General features: G+C 41.7%; 1 protein-coding gene across 1 annotated transcript; it reads left to right on the top strand.

Moving 5' to 3' along the window:
- The first annotated feature begins 1,953 nt into the window (after positions 1–1,953).
- Positions 1,954–8,023, top strand: eef1e1 (eukaryotic translation elongation factor 1 epsilon 1). Its single transcript, XM_034132635.1, has 4 exons — positions 1,954–2,061; positions 2,695–2,892; positions 5,377–5,472; positions 7,074–8,023. The coding sequence occupies exons 1-4, from the start codon at positions 1,978–1,980 to the stop codon at positions 7,215–7,217; spliced, it is 522 nt and encodes a 173-aa protein (XP_033988526.1). The 5' UTR covers positions 1,954–1,977; the 3' UTR covers positions 7,218–8,023.
- The last annotated feature ends 8,550 nt before the right edge of the window (positions 8,024–16,573 follow it).

The raw sequence follows: 16,573 nt of genomic DNA, 5'->3' as shown, positions 1-16,573 counted from the left end.
TCCCCGTGTTCGCTCCACGCTGGGGATCCGACCTAGCACCAATATGCAATTTCACCAATCCGTGCTGACAGCGTTCATGTCGACCACTCACAACCAATCCCTCCCCTCTCCTTCTGCGAGCATCTGTGGTTAAAATACAGTATTCAGTCAGAGAGCTTTCACAGGTCATGAAAGGTAAGAGAGGAGACAGGCGGGGCTGTGGCCCTGCATCCCAGCTAGACAAATCAGTGTAACAGCATATTGTAAGCTACAGACTAGGAAGAGGGAGATATATCTACCAGGACTGAGGCTGTGTTTATGGCTATGCCTGCCTTTGGAAGCCCCACGGCACTATCGGTGACCCCCACTGTAGATTTTCCTTACTAATGTGACCCCAGATTGTGTATCACAATCGGCATGAGAAAACTCCCACAGGCTACAGTTAGACCCGAGGACTGGGGATCGGTGTCCTCAGCCCGCCTGAGTACAGACAGGATGTGGCAGCTTGGAGGCATTTAGTTAAAGGAGACGCACTTTAACGCTGCAGGCATTCATTTATGGAAGCCCCTAAAAGTGTATGACGTATTGGAGCCTATAAACAAACCGCAAAAAAAAGGAAGGTTAGATGAAAAAACAATAATACAGAGAATTAGCCGTGCCTTGTTCCATGGCATCTAATCATTTGTGATAGTCTGTGTACTCATTCCTATAATTAATTTGTTTTCTGGGACAGCTTTTTCCCAACAAATTGGGTTTAAAAATATCATCTGTTCTTTTATATTAAGTACACACAGTGAAAGGGAAAGATGTGGATACATGGATATGTGCAAGGCAATAAACATCAATGGAAGTGGTACACATGTAGCACAACTCAGATTCAAAGGTCCTAGAAACTCAACATTAGATTACTCTCCAAGACTAGACCATGGCCCAGGTTTTGATTGCTTTCTTATTATGTTATTATAAACAAAAAGCAATATATTCACAATTGGCTTTCGATGTTATAGTTGATGTTGTATAAGTAGACTATCTAGTCTAGTTAACCCACAAAAGGGTTAATCAATCAATCAAATACCATGAGTATATATTCATTAATATTACTGTTGGCCCCCTAAGGCCTTTTCCATGGAAAACATTTTGACATGTCACTGTAGGAAAATCACAGCAGTCTTCAGTTTGGACTCCCAGCCTCTCCTGTCTTCCTTAATACATCCATGTCTTGAATATTTTTACTTCAGTCTTAATAACATCAATAAAAATCCAGAGATAAAATATGAATTTGATTTGTATTGCTGCAGTCACCGATAACCTCGAGCCTTGTAATCCAGGTGAGCTGTTACATAGTGAGACAGCTGGGGATGAAAGAAAGCATGTAGTGTGACCTCAGATAAGCTGTCACACTCTATAGTGTCACAAACACACACACAAGTACATACCGGAAAATACACACGCATTTGGACATATATACTTAATAAGCCCAGTTTTGACTGACAGGTGACATTTCATTATGGAGAAATCGTAGGAGTGCAGTGCAAATCCTAACAGACAACACACAAAATGTCACAGCTGGGACGGACTGTCAAGACAGACAGACAGACAGACAGACAGACAGACAGACAGACAGACAGACAGACAGACAGACAGACAGACAGGAACACTTTTCTCTAGCACTTTAGACTTAATTAATACAAACTATGAAAATAAAAAGGAATGAAATCATATTTGTTATATTATTATTTGTATTATTATTATTATATTATTATTATATTGAGGCTTGCCATTCATTTTCATAATAATTAACTTACTCAATTTTATTCAATTATATATTTTTATTTGAAGAGATGATGGCTCATCCACTGATGCAATGTTGTGACACACTTGCTTACTGTGTTGCTATTGGTTCATTTGCACGTCAGTCAAATCATAGTGGGCAGGAGTTGAGTATTTTAGCCAATCAGATCGCACTCACACGGCACTGCCCCTCCGACAGTCAGAAACATGGCGTTACGGGAGCTATCATCGCTGGAGAAATATTTAGGATTGAAAAAGCCGAACAAGTACAGCACACAGGGGGACAAAAAGGTGACACGAGAATACATCCTTGTTGGGTCCAATGTTGTCTTTAAACCGGTGTTTTATCTTATAGGACGCTTGTAAGCTATGTAATTAGCACACAGTAGCTAGCTAGAGAGTGCTAACAAGCTAGTCATGTGTTATTACAATACTGGCAGTTCAGTGGCTTTTCTAAATGTTACTATCAGTCTTGAGTCAGTAGTGTTGTCGTCAGTTGGGCTTGATAACGATACTAAAAACCAGGCTGAAACATTTAATACCAGATGTTTTATTTCTACAACTCAGCACAATGGAAATAGCTCAATGCTGTGCGCATGCCCGTCCATTAAAGTCAACTGATGAGAGGAGAGCTGTCACTTTCTGTAGCACCATAAATTATCTTACTTAATTAATTTTAATAAATGAAAAATGGATATTCACATGCATCTATTAGACACTTCTTCAGATGCATACTACTTTATTAATACGTGTAAAGTGATCAAGGGTGCTTTTTTCTGTGTTTAGAACTAAATCAACATTAAGCACCTTTAAAGGATGTTTAAAGCAAAGATGATGTCTGATAGTTAATTGTGTCTGAGTTTGAATGAATAAATAGATGTCTCGGTTTTTCACTGTCTCCATCTCATTGCCCTCTCCATGCAGGTGCCTGTGCTACAGAATAACAATGGTCCTCCTCTGGTAGGGCTGGGGACCATCGCCTCTCACCTGGTGAAGGAGGCAAAGCGCCCAAACCTGCTGGGAGACTCTGCAGAGAGCAGGGCTGTGGTGCAGCAGTGGCTGGAGTACAGGGTCACCAAGCTGGATGGATGCACGAAGGAAGACACAAAGGCCATCCTGAAGGTAGAGAAGAAGAAATTGTTGTTGTTTCCGAATTGCAATAGCTGTTGTATTATAACTTAAGACTCTGATGAAACTGTACCTACGATTATCCCAGATTGTATTGGTTGTTCCCAAGTTAGGATTTGTGAAAGGACAATCATTTAAAGAAATCATTCCCTACTTTTGCATTTTAGTTTCTCTCACATCCACTCTCTGTGTACACCAGTGAGGCTACTGTGTGTGTGTTTGTCTTGTTAAAACTCCAGCAACAGGAATACAGACTGATGTATGGCCCTCAGTGACATGGCCCCACACGACAGAGGAAAACACTTTAATGTGCCTGACGCCAGTCAGCGTGAAATGGATCGGCAGCCGCTGGTCTGCTGGACGCTGGGCGCCTCTTGGCACTGTCATGTCAGCATGAAGTGTGTGCGTGTGCGTGTGCGTGTGCGTGTGTGTGTGTGTGCGTGTGCTTCTCAGCATGACACACTGTTGTGGCATGGCTGAGGAGTCATGCTGTGTGGCAGCATGTTATCTGGACAGGCCTCTTAAATATTTTAATGGTGCCACTTACAGAAGGAAGTCGCCCTGAGCAGCTCAGTTCTGGTGCCTGGTGCCCCCTGTCCTGTCCCGCTGCTCTAGCTCCGTCTTTAACACTCTTCTCTCAAGCACACTAGTCATCTCCCATTAAATTGTCCAGACACAGAAACTGTCTGCAGGACTTCTTAAACTTTCTCACCCCAGGATGCAAATAAGAATAGCTCATAGTGGAGACCTGTTTCTGAAGTGGGCATCTTGTCACTCATGTCATGGGATAATAAACACGCCCCGAACCCAAAGTTAAATGAATATTGGGGAACGTCTGTCACCTTAAACCAATTAGGCTAGTGCAGGGTGGCTTCCTGCCGCCACAGCAGTTGTTTGGTTTTATGAAGCAACATTTTCTAGAATACAGCCAATTACACCAAGGTCAGTTCTCACTGTCTTTAGTCAAAGGAGACCACCAACATCTTGAATAGATGTATTGCATTACACAATTTAAAGGAAGAATACATACTTTATTTTGCACAAGAATCTCCCTTCACATTTAGCCTTATGGTATTCAAACTTCTTAATTTAGAAATATCTGAGCTTGGGGGGGACAGCAATGGTTGCCTGAACGCACAGGACCAGTTCAACGTTGTATTGAGACAGTAACTGTGAGGTTAAAATAGAGAAGTGTCTGTGGAGTATTCTGACAGCAGTCACAAACTGTCAAGAGTAGAAAAGTATATCACAAAGAAATGTGCCCAGAGACATAATGCATTGCAATAGTAATGCAAATATACTTTGGGGTATTCATATTTATATATTAGTTCTATTTCTGTGTAATGTAAAAATGAACAGCTGTGCTTTTCCTGCCTGTACACAACATACCCAAAGGGCAAAAACTAATTATTGGACATTTGTTCATATTGTTATGAGTTTCAGAAAGTTTCTGCCCCTGACCCGGTTGTTGTGGAGTAATAGTCTGTGTAAATTATGTTATAAACTTTGCCTGCTTTGCTTTATCCAAATGTATCTACAATAAGAGTGTGCAGTTGAGGCGGGGGCAGGTGGAGAAGAACCCAGGTTTGGAGCTCCATGTGCTGGGTGGGGGTGGAAGGAGAGCTGCCTGTCCTCTGATGCTCCACTGGGCTTCAGCTCCATGGCTGTAGGCTAGGAGAAGCCAGGGTCTAACTGTGGAAGGGGAGGAAGTCTGCCGTCTTCATGCCTTGTTTGGCATCACCCACTCTTGCCGCACAATAACTCCATTTGCCCCCAAGATGCTCTGTGTGCGTGGAGTGTTCCCTTCGCACAATGTACAAGTGCTAAAGATGGTCCCTTCCCCTGGGACCAGCACTTCCATGCACGACTTTGCACAGACATGGACTGAGAAAAACACATCACGATGCCCAAGTTTAGGACGGCTTCATTAGAGAAGCGAGTTGTAGTCATTTGGTAGTGGAGTAAACAAATAGCCTGTTTTGTACAGCATCTGTGCTAGGTCGCCAGTTATGGGGAGGGATGCTAAACCCCCTCAGGTTACATATTATTCCTACCCACATAGCACACAGACACACACGCTAGCTAGGACTCACGGACCTCACGCACACACAGATATATAGGTTAACGAACCTGCTGTCATTCCCCCTTATACTGAAGATCTGTCCATAAAGAGATTTTAATATACATTGTATTTCAAGGAGCTGCATATATTCGCCTTCTCTTTTTTTTGTCAGCAATGCCTTAAAGAGTCAATTTGTACAATAAATCCATAACAGTGTTTAGTGAGATGCAATATAAGTCATGGCCAACAACAACAACAGTCTCTTCATTAGCGATTCATGTAAATGTAATTTCCCCCCCTAATGCATTCATCAGTTGTGTCAAGACAAGCGTGTTTACATAGAAATGCGTTCCGTGATGCATAAATTAATGACCTCATTTGCATAGCTGGTAATGTTGTGAACATTCTTCTTGCAGGACCTCAACCTCTACCTGCAAGACAAGGTCTACATGGCGGGCAACCAGTTCACCTTAGCGGACACTTTCATGTACTTTGGAATACATCCAATCATAGTAAGTGCATTTTCTTTAACATCTTTTAAGTGTCACACCATTCAGATTTGGTAGGTTATTATCATTTTAACATTGCTGAGTCTTAAAAGAAGCAAGATGGTTAAAGGAGATTTGGATTTGGTTCAAGTTAGCTTAGGGTCAGAGTTAACTTTTCACTTTAAAAAAAAAAAGGTACATTTTATATTTAACTTATATGTAACCTAACTTATGTGTATTTAGATAAACTGTTGCCAATTCAGGTGAACTTCTAAGACACATTTCAATCTTTTTTTAAGTTAAAATGACTGAAACTTAAAAAAAGACACTTAAATTGGAAAGACGTAGATGTTATATGTCCCTAGTTTTCTACAGTCACATGAAATTGAACATTGAGGGGTAAATGTGATTGATTTGATGTGTCTCTGCGCCGTTCTCACCACCATTTTCCAAGGTCTCCATCCATCCCTTCATCCATCCTTTCCCTCCCTATCAGCACTCACTTCAGTCAAACCGCAACTTTAATAAGCAATTTGTCACAGCGCATAACACACAATTAGACCAGTCATATGGCCAAAGGGTACCGAGAACAAGTTGGCAAAGAACGCACTGGTTATAAACACATTCCCACTTCTCTTCAGAGAAGTAAAGCGATGTGGCACAAAGTGATGTCTTTAGCCTCAGACCAGGGAAAAGGAAGTTCGTTATGCCTTCCAGTATTCAAAGAAAGTGAGACCAGAAATGGGGGAGACGGGATGGGACGGGGGGAGGGAGGGAGCGCTCACATGTTGAGAGATGTCAGTGGTTGTGGCGGAGATGGAAGGTTGCCCCCCCCGCCACCAGGCAGAAGAGCGTCACTTTGGTTTCAATCAGTGCAGGTTTTAACCTCGGGGACACGGGGTCAGCGAGCCCCACCCTGGAGGTTGTCTCAGTCCAGTTAATGAGAGAATGAAAAGGAACACGTCTAATACGATTTTTCCAAAGATGTCCCAATAAGTTCTGGTATTATCCTTTTTTGTTTTATTTTAGCACCAAATTGAAGAATAACAAGAAAATATTAATATGACGTTATTTTTAAACGGATAGCTCCTTAATGGTGTGAATAAGCCGTACAGTACAGTTAACTTGAAGCCTGAAGAAGTCAAAGTATTTTAGCAAAAACAAAAGAAACTCAAATCTGAAAAAGTCAGAAGCAAAAAAATGAAATATGTATCCTTCATTTACAAAATAATGGTCAATAACAATTGTGAAAATATTAGATCCCAGTTTGTGTCTTTAAATGTCTAGTTTTTGTCAGTCTAAAACCCAAATATATTCAGTTTATCTTTAAGATACAAAGAAAAAGCACGAAATCTTAATATGTAAGAGGCTGGAACAGCATTTTATGCCGTATTAGCGGAAAAAATGAATTATTGGATTAAATTATTAATTGATTATATGAATATTTGTGATTATTTTTCTTTGGTCAACAAATTGTTTCAGCTCCAAATAAATATTGGCTGGTCCAAAAGAAATGTATTTAATTTATTACAGCACTATGCCCTTTAATAGCAAATTGTATATATTGTATATATTACAAAAACGTTTTTTTTCTTTATATAAAAACCCCTTTCTCTTTCACCCAGGTGGATCTGTCAGTCCAGGAGAAGGAGCAGTATGTGAATGTGGCCCGATGGTTCGACCACATTCAGCGCTGCCCCGGCGTCCGACACCACCTCCCCCCTCTCGCTGTGCTGAGGAACAGAATCTACACCAGCAAACACCACTGAGACCCCCCCCCCCTCCCAGCATGATACATTACGAGCTGGTCTGTCTTCTGGACCAGACCTGGGCAAAATATCTAAAAGTGTTTTACATCATCATCCCTATCTGAGGACTTTTCCACATCTGTATCCAACATCTTTTATTTCACGATTCCTGCCTTAATGTCTTGTCCCGGTCGCAAACCTGTACACTTCCTGTTAGACTTTTTAAATGTTGTTTAACCAGGAAGAGCTAACGCCTAACAGCTTGAGGTACTGAAACTCCTTTAAGGGATTGCCTGCTAATAAAAATGAAATTCACTTCATTTTCATTTTTTATTATATTGCTTTTTCCATTAACATCTGACTTTAACAATTAGTTGGAAGTGGAAGAAAGAAGGTTATCTTAACCTCTCAATATTTTCCTTCCTGCTTACAATATTCGTGGGGGGTTTGGTGTCTTAACCTTGAATCAGTATGAAGCAAAAATGTGAGACAGCGACATTGGTCTAATTTCTTTTTTTTATTATTATTTTGTGGGACTTTTGGAAGTTGTTTACAAAGGGAAGGCTGTACGGTTTTGAAGTGAAGTGCTGCTAGCTTGTTTGAAAGGTGTTTCTATTTATAAATGGTGATTATTTTTGTTTTGTTTAATCTGAGCTATGAACATGTAATGGAATCAAGACTTAATAAAATGTTACTTAACTGACAGTGCATTATGTCCTTAGGAAAAGCAGCGTCCTTCCTGCCATATCAATGCATTTACAGCAACAGTTTGTCCAAATAAAAGTGGTTACTGGTTCAACACCATAACCCCATAATGTGCACAGTCACTGAGTCCACATTGTTCTGTCATCTCTCAGCTCACATCTCTTTCAGGACATTTTATTCTTAAGATTTCTTGCATGCAGCCATTTCAGTGGACAGTTTAGTGTGAGTGTTCCTGATTGCATCCTCTGCGTCCCACTGCCTCTCCACCAGTCGTGTGGGCAGCAGTGAGCAGCTCAGAGTCAGAGATCAGAGTGAGGCTCCAATCAGTCCCACTACCACCACTGTTGATGCTGCAGGCCAGAGGGAGGGCAGCGGGCTCACCAGCTGCCACACAGATCCAGCCAGCCAAGGCCAGAACCCGGGCCCCTGGGCGACAGCCAGCCACTGTGTGTCATTTCAACCCTTGCGCTCCCACGGGGCTGCTGGAGAGAGAAGGACGCAGGGAGGCAGCGAGAGAGGGAGGGAGGCCACAGAGAGAGGGAAAAGAGCACCCAGAGGCCGAGGGATCTTTTAGTGACATGTGAACAATGATCCGTGCCTCAGAAAGCCTTACTGCTGCTGGCTGGGTGTTTGCTATTATCACCATTAACAGGCCAAGTCGTGCCTGTGGGGGCAGGACCTGTTAATGATAAGTAGTCATTAAAAAATAAATCTCATTGAGTTAAGGTAACACAATGTTGATTGACAATGGCCCAACTGCATGTGTGGTATTGGATGTAGTGCCTGGACTCCAATTCTTTATCAAATGTGCAAAAGTGTAGTTTTTGAAGACAAGAAAATTAAGTTTCAGGCTCCTCGAACAATTCAACACACACTTTACTTAACATGAAAAGATTAAATAGTCCAAAAAACATAGAAGTTCAAGTAAGTTGCAGGAAAAAAATGAAATATATAAATAGCTGGTGGCGACGTTTGTAGGGAAAAACCATAGGCAATGCACAGTTGGGATTTAAATTCCAAAAGCACACTTTCAGTTATTTCCACAATTACTGAGATCTTCAAATTGTAACTTTAAAATGCTTTCAGTCACACTTTTCCCCTTCCCCAATCTTAACATGCTCCTCATATTTTGTGTCTGTTACTTAGATTCACAATGTTCATCTGGTGCAAATAAATCAAAGGCATCCACAGCTCATGACCCCTTTTCTCTGCAGATTTGTCAGTGTGAAGCATCCTTTTTGAATTTGTTTTGCGAAAACCAGCCACAAGACAGAGTTCAATGGATTTCCGTTAAGACAGCCTGCTGTGTGTTTGCGGCAAGTGTTGTGAAGATGTGAGGGATAAAAACAGCTTGCAGTCATTTGAGAGAGCCTTGTGACTCGTTGGGGTACTTTATGATGTGGTTTCGCGTTAAAGAAGCCCTTGTCCTCTCGTTATGTTAACATTTGGTTGGAATGCTGTTTCCAATGTGCATCGTCACACAGTTGTTCTTATTTCAGAAATGTAATTAATTAAGCTCGAGCCCACAAAAGTTGCTTCTGGGCAAGTTGTTCTTTATGCACTTAGTATTTGTGGTGTTGCTATGGTTACAGAAGAAACTGTACTTTATTTTTAGGCAAAAAAGTTATTTACGTATCTACACCCTGTGCCCATTGGTAGTTAAGTACAGCTCTACACTATAAAACAGATGCTTTCAAATATGTTTGCATGCATTTGTTCACTTACTGTAGCATTTTTTAATTGATGTTGAATTTTACATAATTGTCAATAAAATAAGTACATTTATATTTTAAGTTTCATCTGTCAATCAGACTGCCAGAGCCAAAAGGCCAAAAAAAAGGTTTAACAAAACAGGAAATGTACCTAACTCCACAGATAAACTGACAAACTGATAACATGTGTAGAAAATTGTCCTGAATTCAAATGAACTGATCATCACAAATGATTGAAAAATGTAATCCAAAAATGTTAAAGTGGTCATATTTTCATCTTTTAGTGTAAATAAATATACTCCAGGATATTCTTCAAAGTACTTGAAATTAAATCCAACTCTAAAATATATCTTGTCAGTCATTTTGAAAGTCCTCTTTTGTTGTGTGTCACTGTGCTGACTGTTGGCAGAATTCTAAAAAGCTGGTGTGTTGAGGTCTCTCAGTCAGAGCCGGACGCAGGGACGAGGCCCAGCAGGTGACCAGGACAGAGCAGCCAATTAGAGGTGACCTTCCCCCCCACTTCTGAAGGGGAGAGGAGCTCCACTCTGCAGGGGGGGGGGGGCCTGGATCGACACACTCAAGAGCCACCCACTTTACCAACTGTGCCCCCGGCAGCCTTGTTGACCTTTGACCTCTCCCTCACCAGGTAGGATTATCATCAGTATCTGCTGATTACTCTGTCTCTGTCTCTCTCCAGCTGGGCATAAAGGGGCAGAGGTCTAAAAAGCTGTGAAAACTTTTGGTGGCTTCAACTGTAGTTCAGGTTTAACTGAAATGAAAAAGTTATATTTTAAGTGTGAATTCAGTCTTCATTGCTGACTCCTACAATTTGGAAAGACCCACTTAATCTGCAAAACATTAAATACGTTGTTCTTTAAAGGCCAATACACTGAGATAATGAGCCTACATTTGGCACAATATAATATACAGAGATGCATCGAAGCACTTTTATGCAATCTAGAAGAAGCGCAAGAAAACCAACATATCATTAAAAGCAAATTAAGAGAAGGTCATTTTTACTGAATGGCTCAACTCTCTTTTGGTAACAGTACGTTTCTGTATTTTGTTGAAAATACCCATTTTGTACTGAACACAGTGTTATAATGTGCTGCTACAGTACGATCCGCCAGAACAAACTAAATATTATACAGTATATGGCATGCCTTTAAAGTTTAAATTGATATCATGCAGTCTGACACATGATTGAAATCAAGATTTTATCGAACTAGCCTGGAACACCTCGACAAGATCGCTGAACTGTGTCGACGAATCAAAGTTTTGAAACCTTGTTGCATGTCATCATGTGTCACCGACCAGTCACCGTAGTAGTAATATGATGATCTGACTGTTCTATCTTCCAGCAACACTACAAGATTTTGAAGGAGACGTGGACTAATAGATTCATTGGGATCATAGCTGGACAATATCGGAGGCTATTGCTTTTCTGTGTGACAGCGATAGGCCTCTGGGGGCAAGGGTCTATTCCTGGGGTCCGAGTATAGCCAGCAGGCCGGGCCTCCCTTCTCCCTGGAAGTCAAGTGTTCAGCTTTTACCCGATGTCACCTCCTCATCATATCCCAACACCTTTGTCACCTTGGGTTTACTAACCATATCAGATCCGCTCCACCCACGCAACAACAAACAGCCATGCAGCGGCCACCACCCTTCATTAAATCTTATTAACCACATCAGGGAGACGGAAGCGCATCGGCCGCGACATCTGCTCAGAACAGGACCCCCGTCTCTGGCTGACTGATTCAGAGGAACAATCAACACTGCGTGGTGGTGAAGGGAGCGTTAGCATGCCGTAAGATCTTTTGACAGGACTTATCGGCCGTGCTTTATCGCGGCCTTACACTATGTGACAGTTGTACCATGCGCCTATAAAGATGGCATCTGATTGTCTATTGCAATTACACGAGTGTATGAGCAAGGATGCAGCTATGACGGACACAAGGAGGGAGGGGGCGCATGTGTTTTTCACAACACGTTCTTGCAGTAAAGTCGTTCCTGTTGACGTGCAGGACAGAAATGTAACTTTACCTCTCAAGGAGCAGGAAACATGGAGAGCCAGAACCTCATACAGGTTATAGACAAAACCCAAGGTTAGCAAGGTTAGCCAAACACGACTGAAGCTAGCTAACGTACACTTGTACAGATAACTACATGTAGGGCTAAGCTGGCAACAGAGATACAATGTGGGGACCCTAGCATGGGCTACTTGTGTTTTCTCAAACATGTTTTGATGCTAGTAGAGGTTGTAGAGAGGTAAAAAAGGAAGTATGTTCTCAGTTAATCTCTCCTATTAGTAACACACAGCTGGCTAAGATTGAATGAATCGATATAAAAATGGCAACGGTCGTAAAATAGTCCCATATTCAGTAATGGCACAAGGTGTATCTTCCCATAAACTAAATTAAAGAATGTAAACACAGTTATTGCTTAGAAAATAAAACCAAAGTTGTAATAAAATAGGATTCTCCTTTAACTTTTTGATTAGCTAGCGAATGCTTCTCTCACGGTCCTATGGAAATATATGCTGATCTTCTCTTTCGTCACCATCTGTGGAAGAGACATCATTATTTTAACTGAATCAAACATCTGTTTGATTGCTTACCTCAAACTGTGCCTCAGAGCGCTTTAGATCACTTACGTGAATCTGCAAATACCAGTTTACCATATGTATGCATTTATGCCGGCAAAACTTCCTGAGCTTTTTATTCCCTCTGTCTTTCTTTCTCTTGCAGCCTCACTTGGGATTGCATAAGGATCCCAGGTGTGCAGCGAGAACAGAGTTTTTACGAGATGCAACTACTCAGCTCATCAATCAGAGAGATGGGTGGCTGATTCGGCACGATGGTGCTTAAGTACATATGTGTGACCCGGGGCAAGGAGATAGCACAAGATTGCACCTTAAGTCTCTCTCACGCACACACACGGATAAATGTTGTTGAATTAGCCGCCTCAATTGCTCCTCACCCCTTCTGCTGATCAACCTCAGCTGCAGCTTCTTTGCATTTTCCAGTCTACGAGTGTGTGTGTGTGTGTGTGTGTGTGTGTGTGTGTGTGTGTGTGTGTGTGTGTGTGTGTGTGTGTGTGTGTGTGTGTGTGTGTGTGTGTGTGTGTGTGTGTGTGGTCATGCACCCATTCATGGGGTTATGGTTTTGGCCTGGGGGTAAGAGGTGAATAACGGGCGAAGGAGGCGAAAAAGCGAAGAAGAGGGGACCCACTCAGCTGAATGAGTTCAGAAAACGATCCTGTAGCAGTAGGTCGAAAATGTTAAAAAATATTATTAAATGTAAAACATTTTTTAACTTCACTATTAAAGTGCTTCCATGCTATGGTACGCTTATCCTTCAAGTGACTTCTCATTCGCGTCACATTGTGTGGCCGGCCCCGTCACAATCCTCATCCCTTTATTCAAATGTTCCACAAATTAGCCATACATTTATCCCCCCCCCCCTCTGCTCCATCCAACCCACAGGTCATGCCACTTAACTTCAGCCTGCCCCCCCGCTGTAATAGGTTCTGATAGGAGGCCTCCAGGGAAGTGGACTTCTTACTGAGAAGTGATACTAAAAGTAATTGCAGCTGAAACCCTGTGACAGGGGGGTGTACTTGAAAATAAAATGCAGCACAGGGAGGATGGCATTTGAAATAGGCATAGAGGATATTCTGAGGGGCTGTTGGGGGTTTTGGGGGGGTTGAGCAGCTAATAGAGAGACTCCTGGGTGGGCAGAGAGCAGAGAGCACTGCCCTCAGCCATTTACTGTAATTTGACCTCCATGAGAAAAACAGCAACAGTCTCCCAATTTGCATATTCCTCCATCTCATCTGCATACGTCACCATGGCGGTGATTTTTTTCCCCCTTCCTTTTTCATTATAACACTTTGGTTTTAATTTGAGATGACTAATTTATTTAAACCTGGAGTTAAATGCAGAGCACTCTCCCTTTGTAACGCGTCTCATTTCCCTAATGATTAGAAAAACAAGGGCCCGATGTCGACAATGTAATAGAACATAAACAAGGTTTCATATCATTAACTTTGAATATGAGTTGTTAACTTAATGACCCCCCTCACTTTATCATTCTTGTGTGAAAACCAGCTAGTTATTTTTTAATGAGGACGGGGCTGTGGTGACGGCTGACAGACGAATGCTGTGAGGAATGACCTGGCACGATACGTTCCCCATAAAAACTACAAGATTTGATTTCATTACAAAGAGAGAGGAGAATCCATCTGAAGACAATTTAGGTGAAGCGCTTAAGTTCCAGTAATTTAAATGTAAACTCTCCCTGAAGAGTCACCAGTTTGCCCTGGGCAGGGATTAATCCAACAACACACAAACAACACAGATACAAGGTATTTTTCTTAACAATGCTCTGTTTCTATTTTAAAGATTAATCCAACCATCATTTGTCTAAAAAAAAGCATCCAAACAACCCCACTTAAAGCCTGCAGTCATAGAGAATGGCCAGGCATGATAATCATTTATATTATACAGTATGGGTATGTTTTGGAAAGTCTTTATTTTGTGCGCTTGTTTGTAGGAAAGAAAAATGACTTTCAATGATTGTGTCAAGAATTTGAAACTCACTGGCCAACTGCTGCATAAAATGGGCATTATCTTGGATTATTGTTTCAGAAAGTAGCTCAAATTGTCAGATGAAAATATAAGGTCCATCTTTTGAGAGTCCATGATCCTTCTGTGGCTTATCTTCCACTATACTATTTTGAAGGGACGTGATTATGAAGCAGAAACACATTTCACTCTTTGAGTACGTGTGCTACGAGGGTGGCTTCACTGCTGACTGGTTATCTACTGGACTAAGGGCATAGAGCTACAATCTGGCAGAGACAGTCCCCCGCCAACTCTCTCACACTCACACACACACACACACACACACACACACACACACACACACACACACACACACACACACACACACACACACACACACACACACACACACACACACACACACACACACACACACACACACACACACACACACACACACACGCCATCAGTGCTTCTGACCTGAGTCATTCTGTGTCTGTAGATAGAAGCTTTTCGTCCGACAAATATCAAATACAGAGAAATACATGATAGAAATTAAAACGATGTATGGTGTTACATTCGTCTCGTAACATTTTAAATAATTTTAAAACACTTTCATTACCTTACTAGAGGATTTGCTCTTCACAAGTGTTTGCATGTTCACATCATATTGTATACATGGACATTTATTTGTGAATAAAATGAAGCCATTTTCAAAGATTGAGAGACATCCTTAACCCATTTCTTGCAGTTTAAAGTGTAGTAAAGGCAGCAATCTAAACCGTTAAAATCAATTCATATGTTTTCTCACAAAATAATACAACAGTTCAAATATAAAAGAACTTCAGCTCAAGGGTAGATTTAGTGTTTTGAGTACGCAGGCGTGTGTGTTTAACAGTGACAGGCATGGATAAGCAGAAGACAAACAGATCGCTGAAAGGTTAAAGACAAGCTAATTTTCCAATTTGCAGAGTGTGTGCTGTTAAGGGCCGCTTTTATTTCCACTGGCTGTATCCCATGAAATGAATTACAGCCTCCCTGTAGTACAATAGCCAGTGGGCCTTGTTGTCAGAGTGAAGGGCCAGGGGCCTCCATTCAGAGCCTCAAATCCAACAGTTGCATGTCAGAAGTGACAGTGAAAAGCGTGGTAGTAGAGTAGAAATACATTACTGATGTTTAAACTTATTAAAGGAAGTGTATGTCCATTACAAAATGGTTAAGATCCTGCCTGAAGTGAGTGACCCAGAGGGATAGTCACAGATGTACACACTGTGTGTTTTGAGCACAGCGTTAACAGCATTTGATCTCCATAAAAAAGCAAAACACACTCCTCATTCAGGCAACATTTAACAGCACATGACACACAGCTGATCGCGGGCCTCTCGGAAAAAACACCCGCAAACAAGGCTGGTGTGAAATTGACATTTGGACAGGAACACACAAAGTCATCTCTGTACCTCCTGATCCTCTAATGGTGTGTACACACACACACACACACACACACACACACACACACACACACACACACACACACACACACACACACACACACACACACACACACACACACACACACACACACACACACACACACACACACACACACACACACACACACACACACACACACACACACACACACACACACACACACACACACACACACACACACACACACACGGTGGAGTATCAATTCATCTCAAAGATGCCTCAGCATTTAACTAAATTTGACCTATTCGAAAAACACGAGTCTTTGAAGTGAAATCCTGAAGAAACACACACACACACACACACACACACACACACTGCCTGCCTCAGGGTGTAGGTGGGAGGCTGCGATAAAGATGCTGTTGAGGATAGGACCAACAATAGACTCCACTGTGTGGCATTTAGCTCCAGGATCAGCTTCACACATGCTCACAGAACACAGAAAAACATATGTTCGGTTAACGCACACACTACATACACTGTACTTCCTCACAGAGATATATATATATTATGTCCATGGACACTCAGGTCATACCCAGAGGGGGGGAAACTTTGCATTCTTTACGGCGCTGGCGGTCTCCCCTTGTGACTTTCACGGCTGTCATGCTCCTCTGTACAGCCTTCATTCATCGTCTAACCCCAGGGACGGGAGCATGTGATGACGCCTCACACACACATGTACGTACACAGATGTATAGATACAAGTCAAATGTTAAGACCAAGTGCTGACATGGTGTTAATGTGGTGTGTTATTTGTCTTAATGTCATGTTACACTGTTCTGCAGTTGCAATGCTAATGACATGCCAATCATACTTGTGTTTCAGGGTAAACTGTCTCAGCATTTTTATCGATATTGTTGTTATGGTATGATTAAGTCTATATTTAAGAGTTCATGTTATCATTAATA

The sequence above is a fragment of the Trematomus bernacchii genome, unplaced genomic scaffold (assembly GCF_902827165.1).
Source record: "Trematomus bernacchii unplaced genomic scaffold, fTreBer1.1, whole genome shotgun sequence".
NCBI classification, from domain to species: domain Eukaryota; kingdom Metazoa; phylum Chordata; class Actinopteri; order Perciformes; family Nototheniidae; genus Trematomus; species Trematomus bernacchii.
Note: the sequence above shows the minus strand (reverse complement) of the source record. Positions and strands in the feature narration are given on the sequence as shown.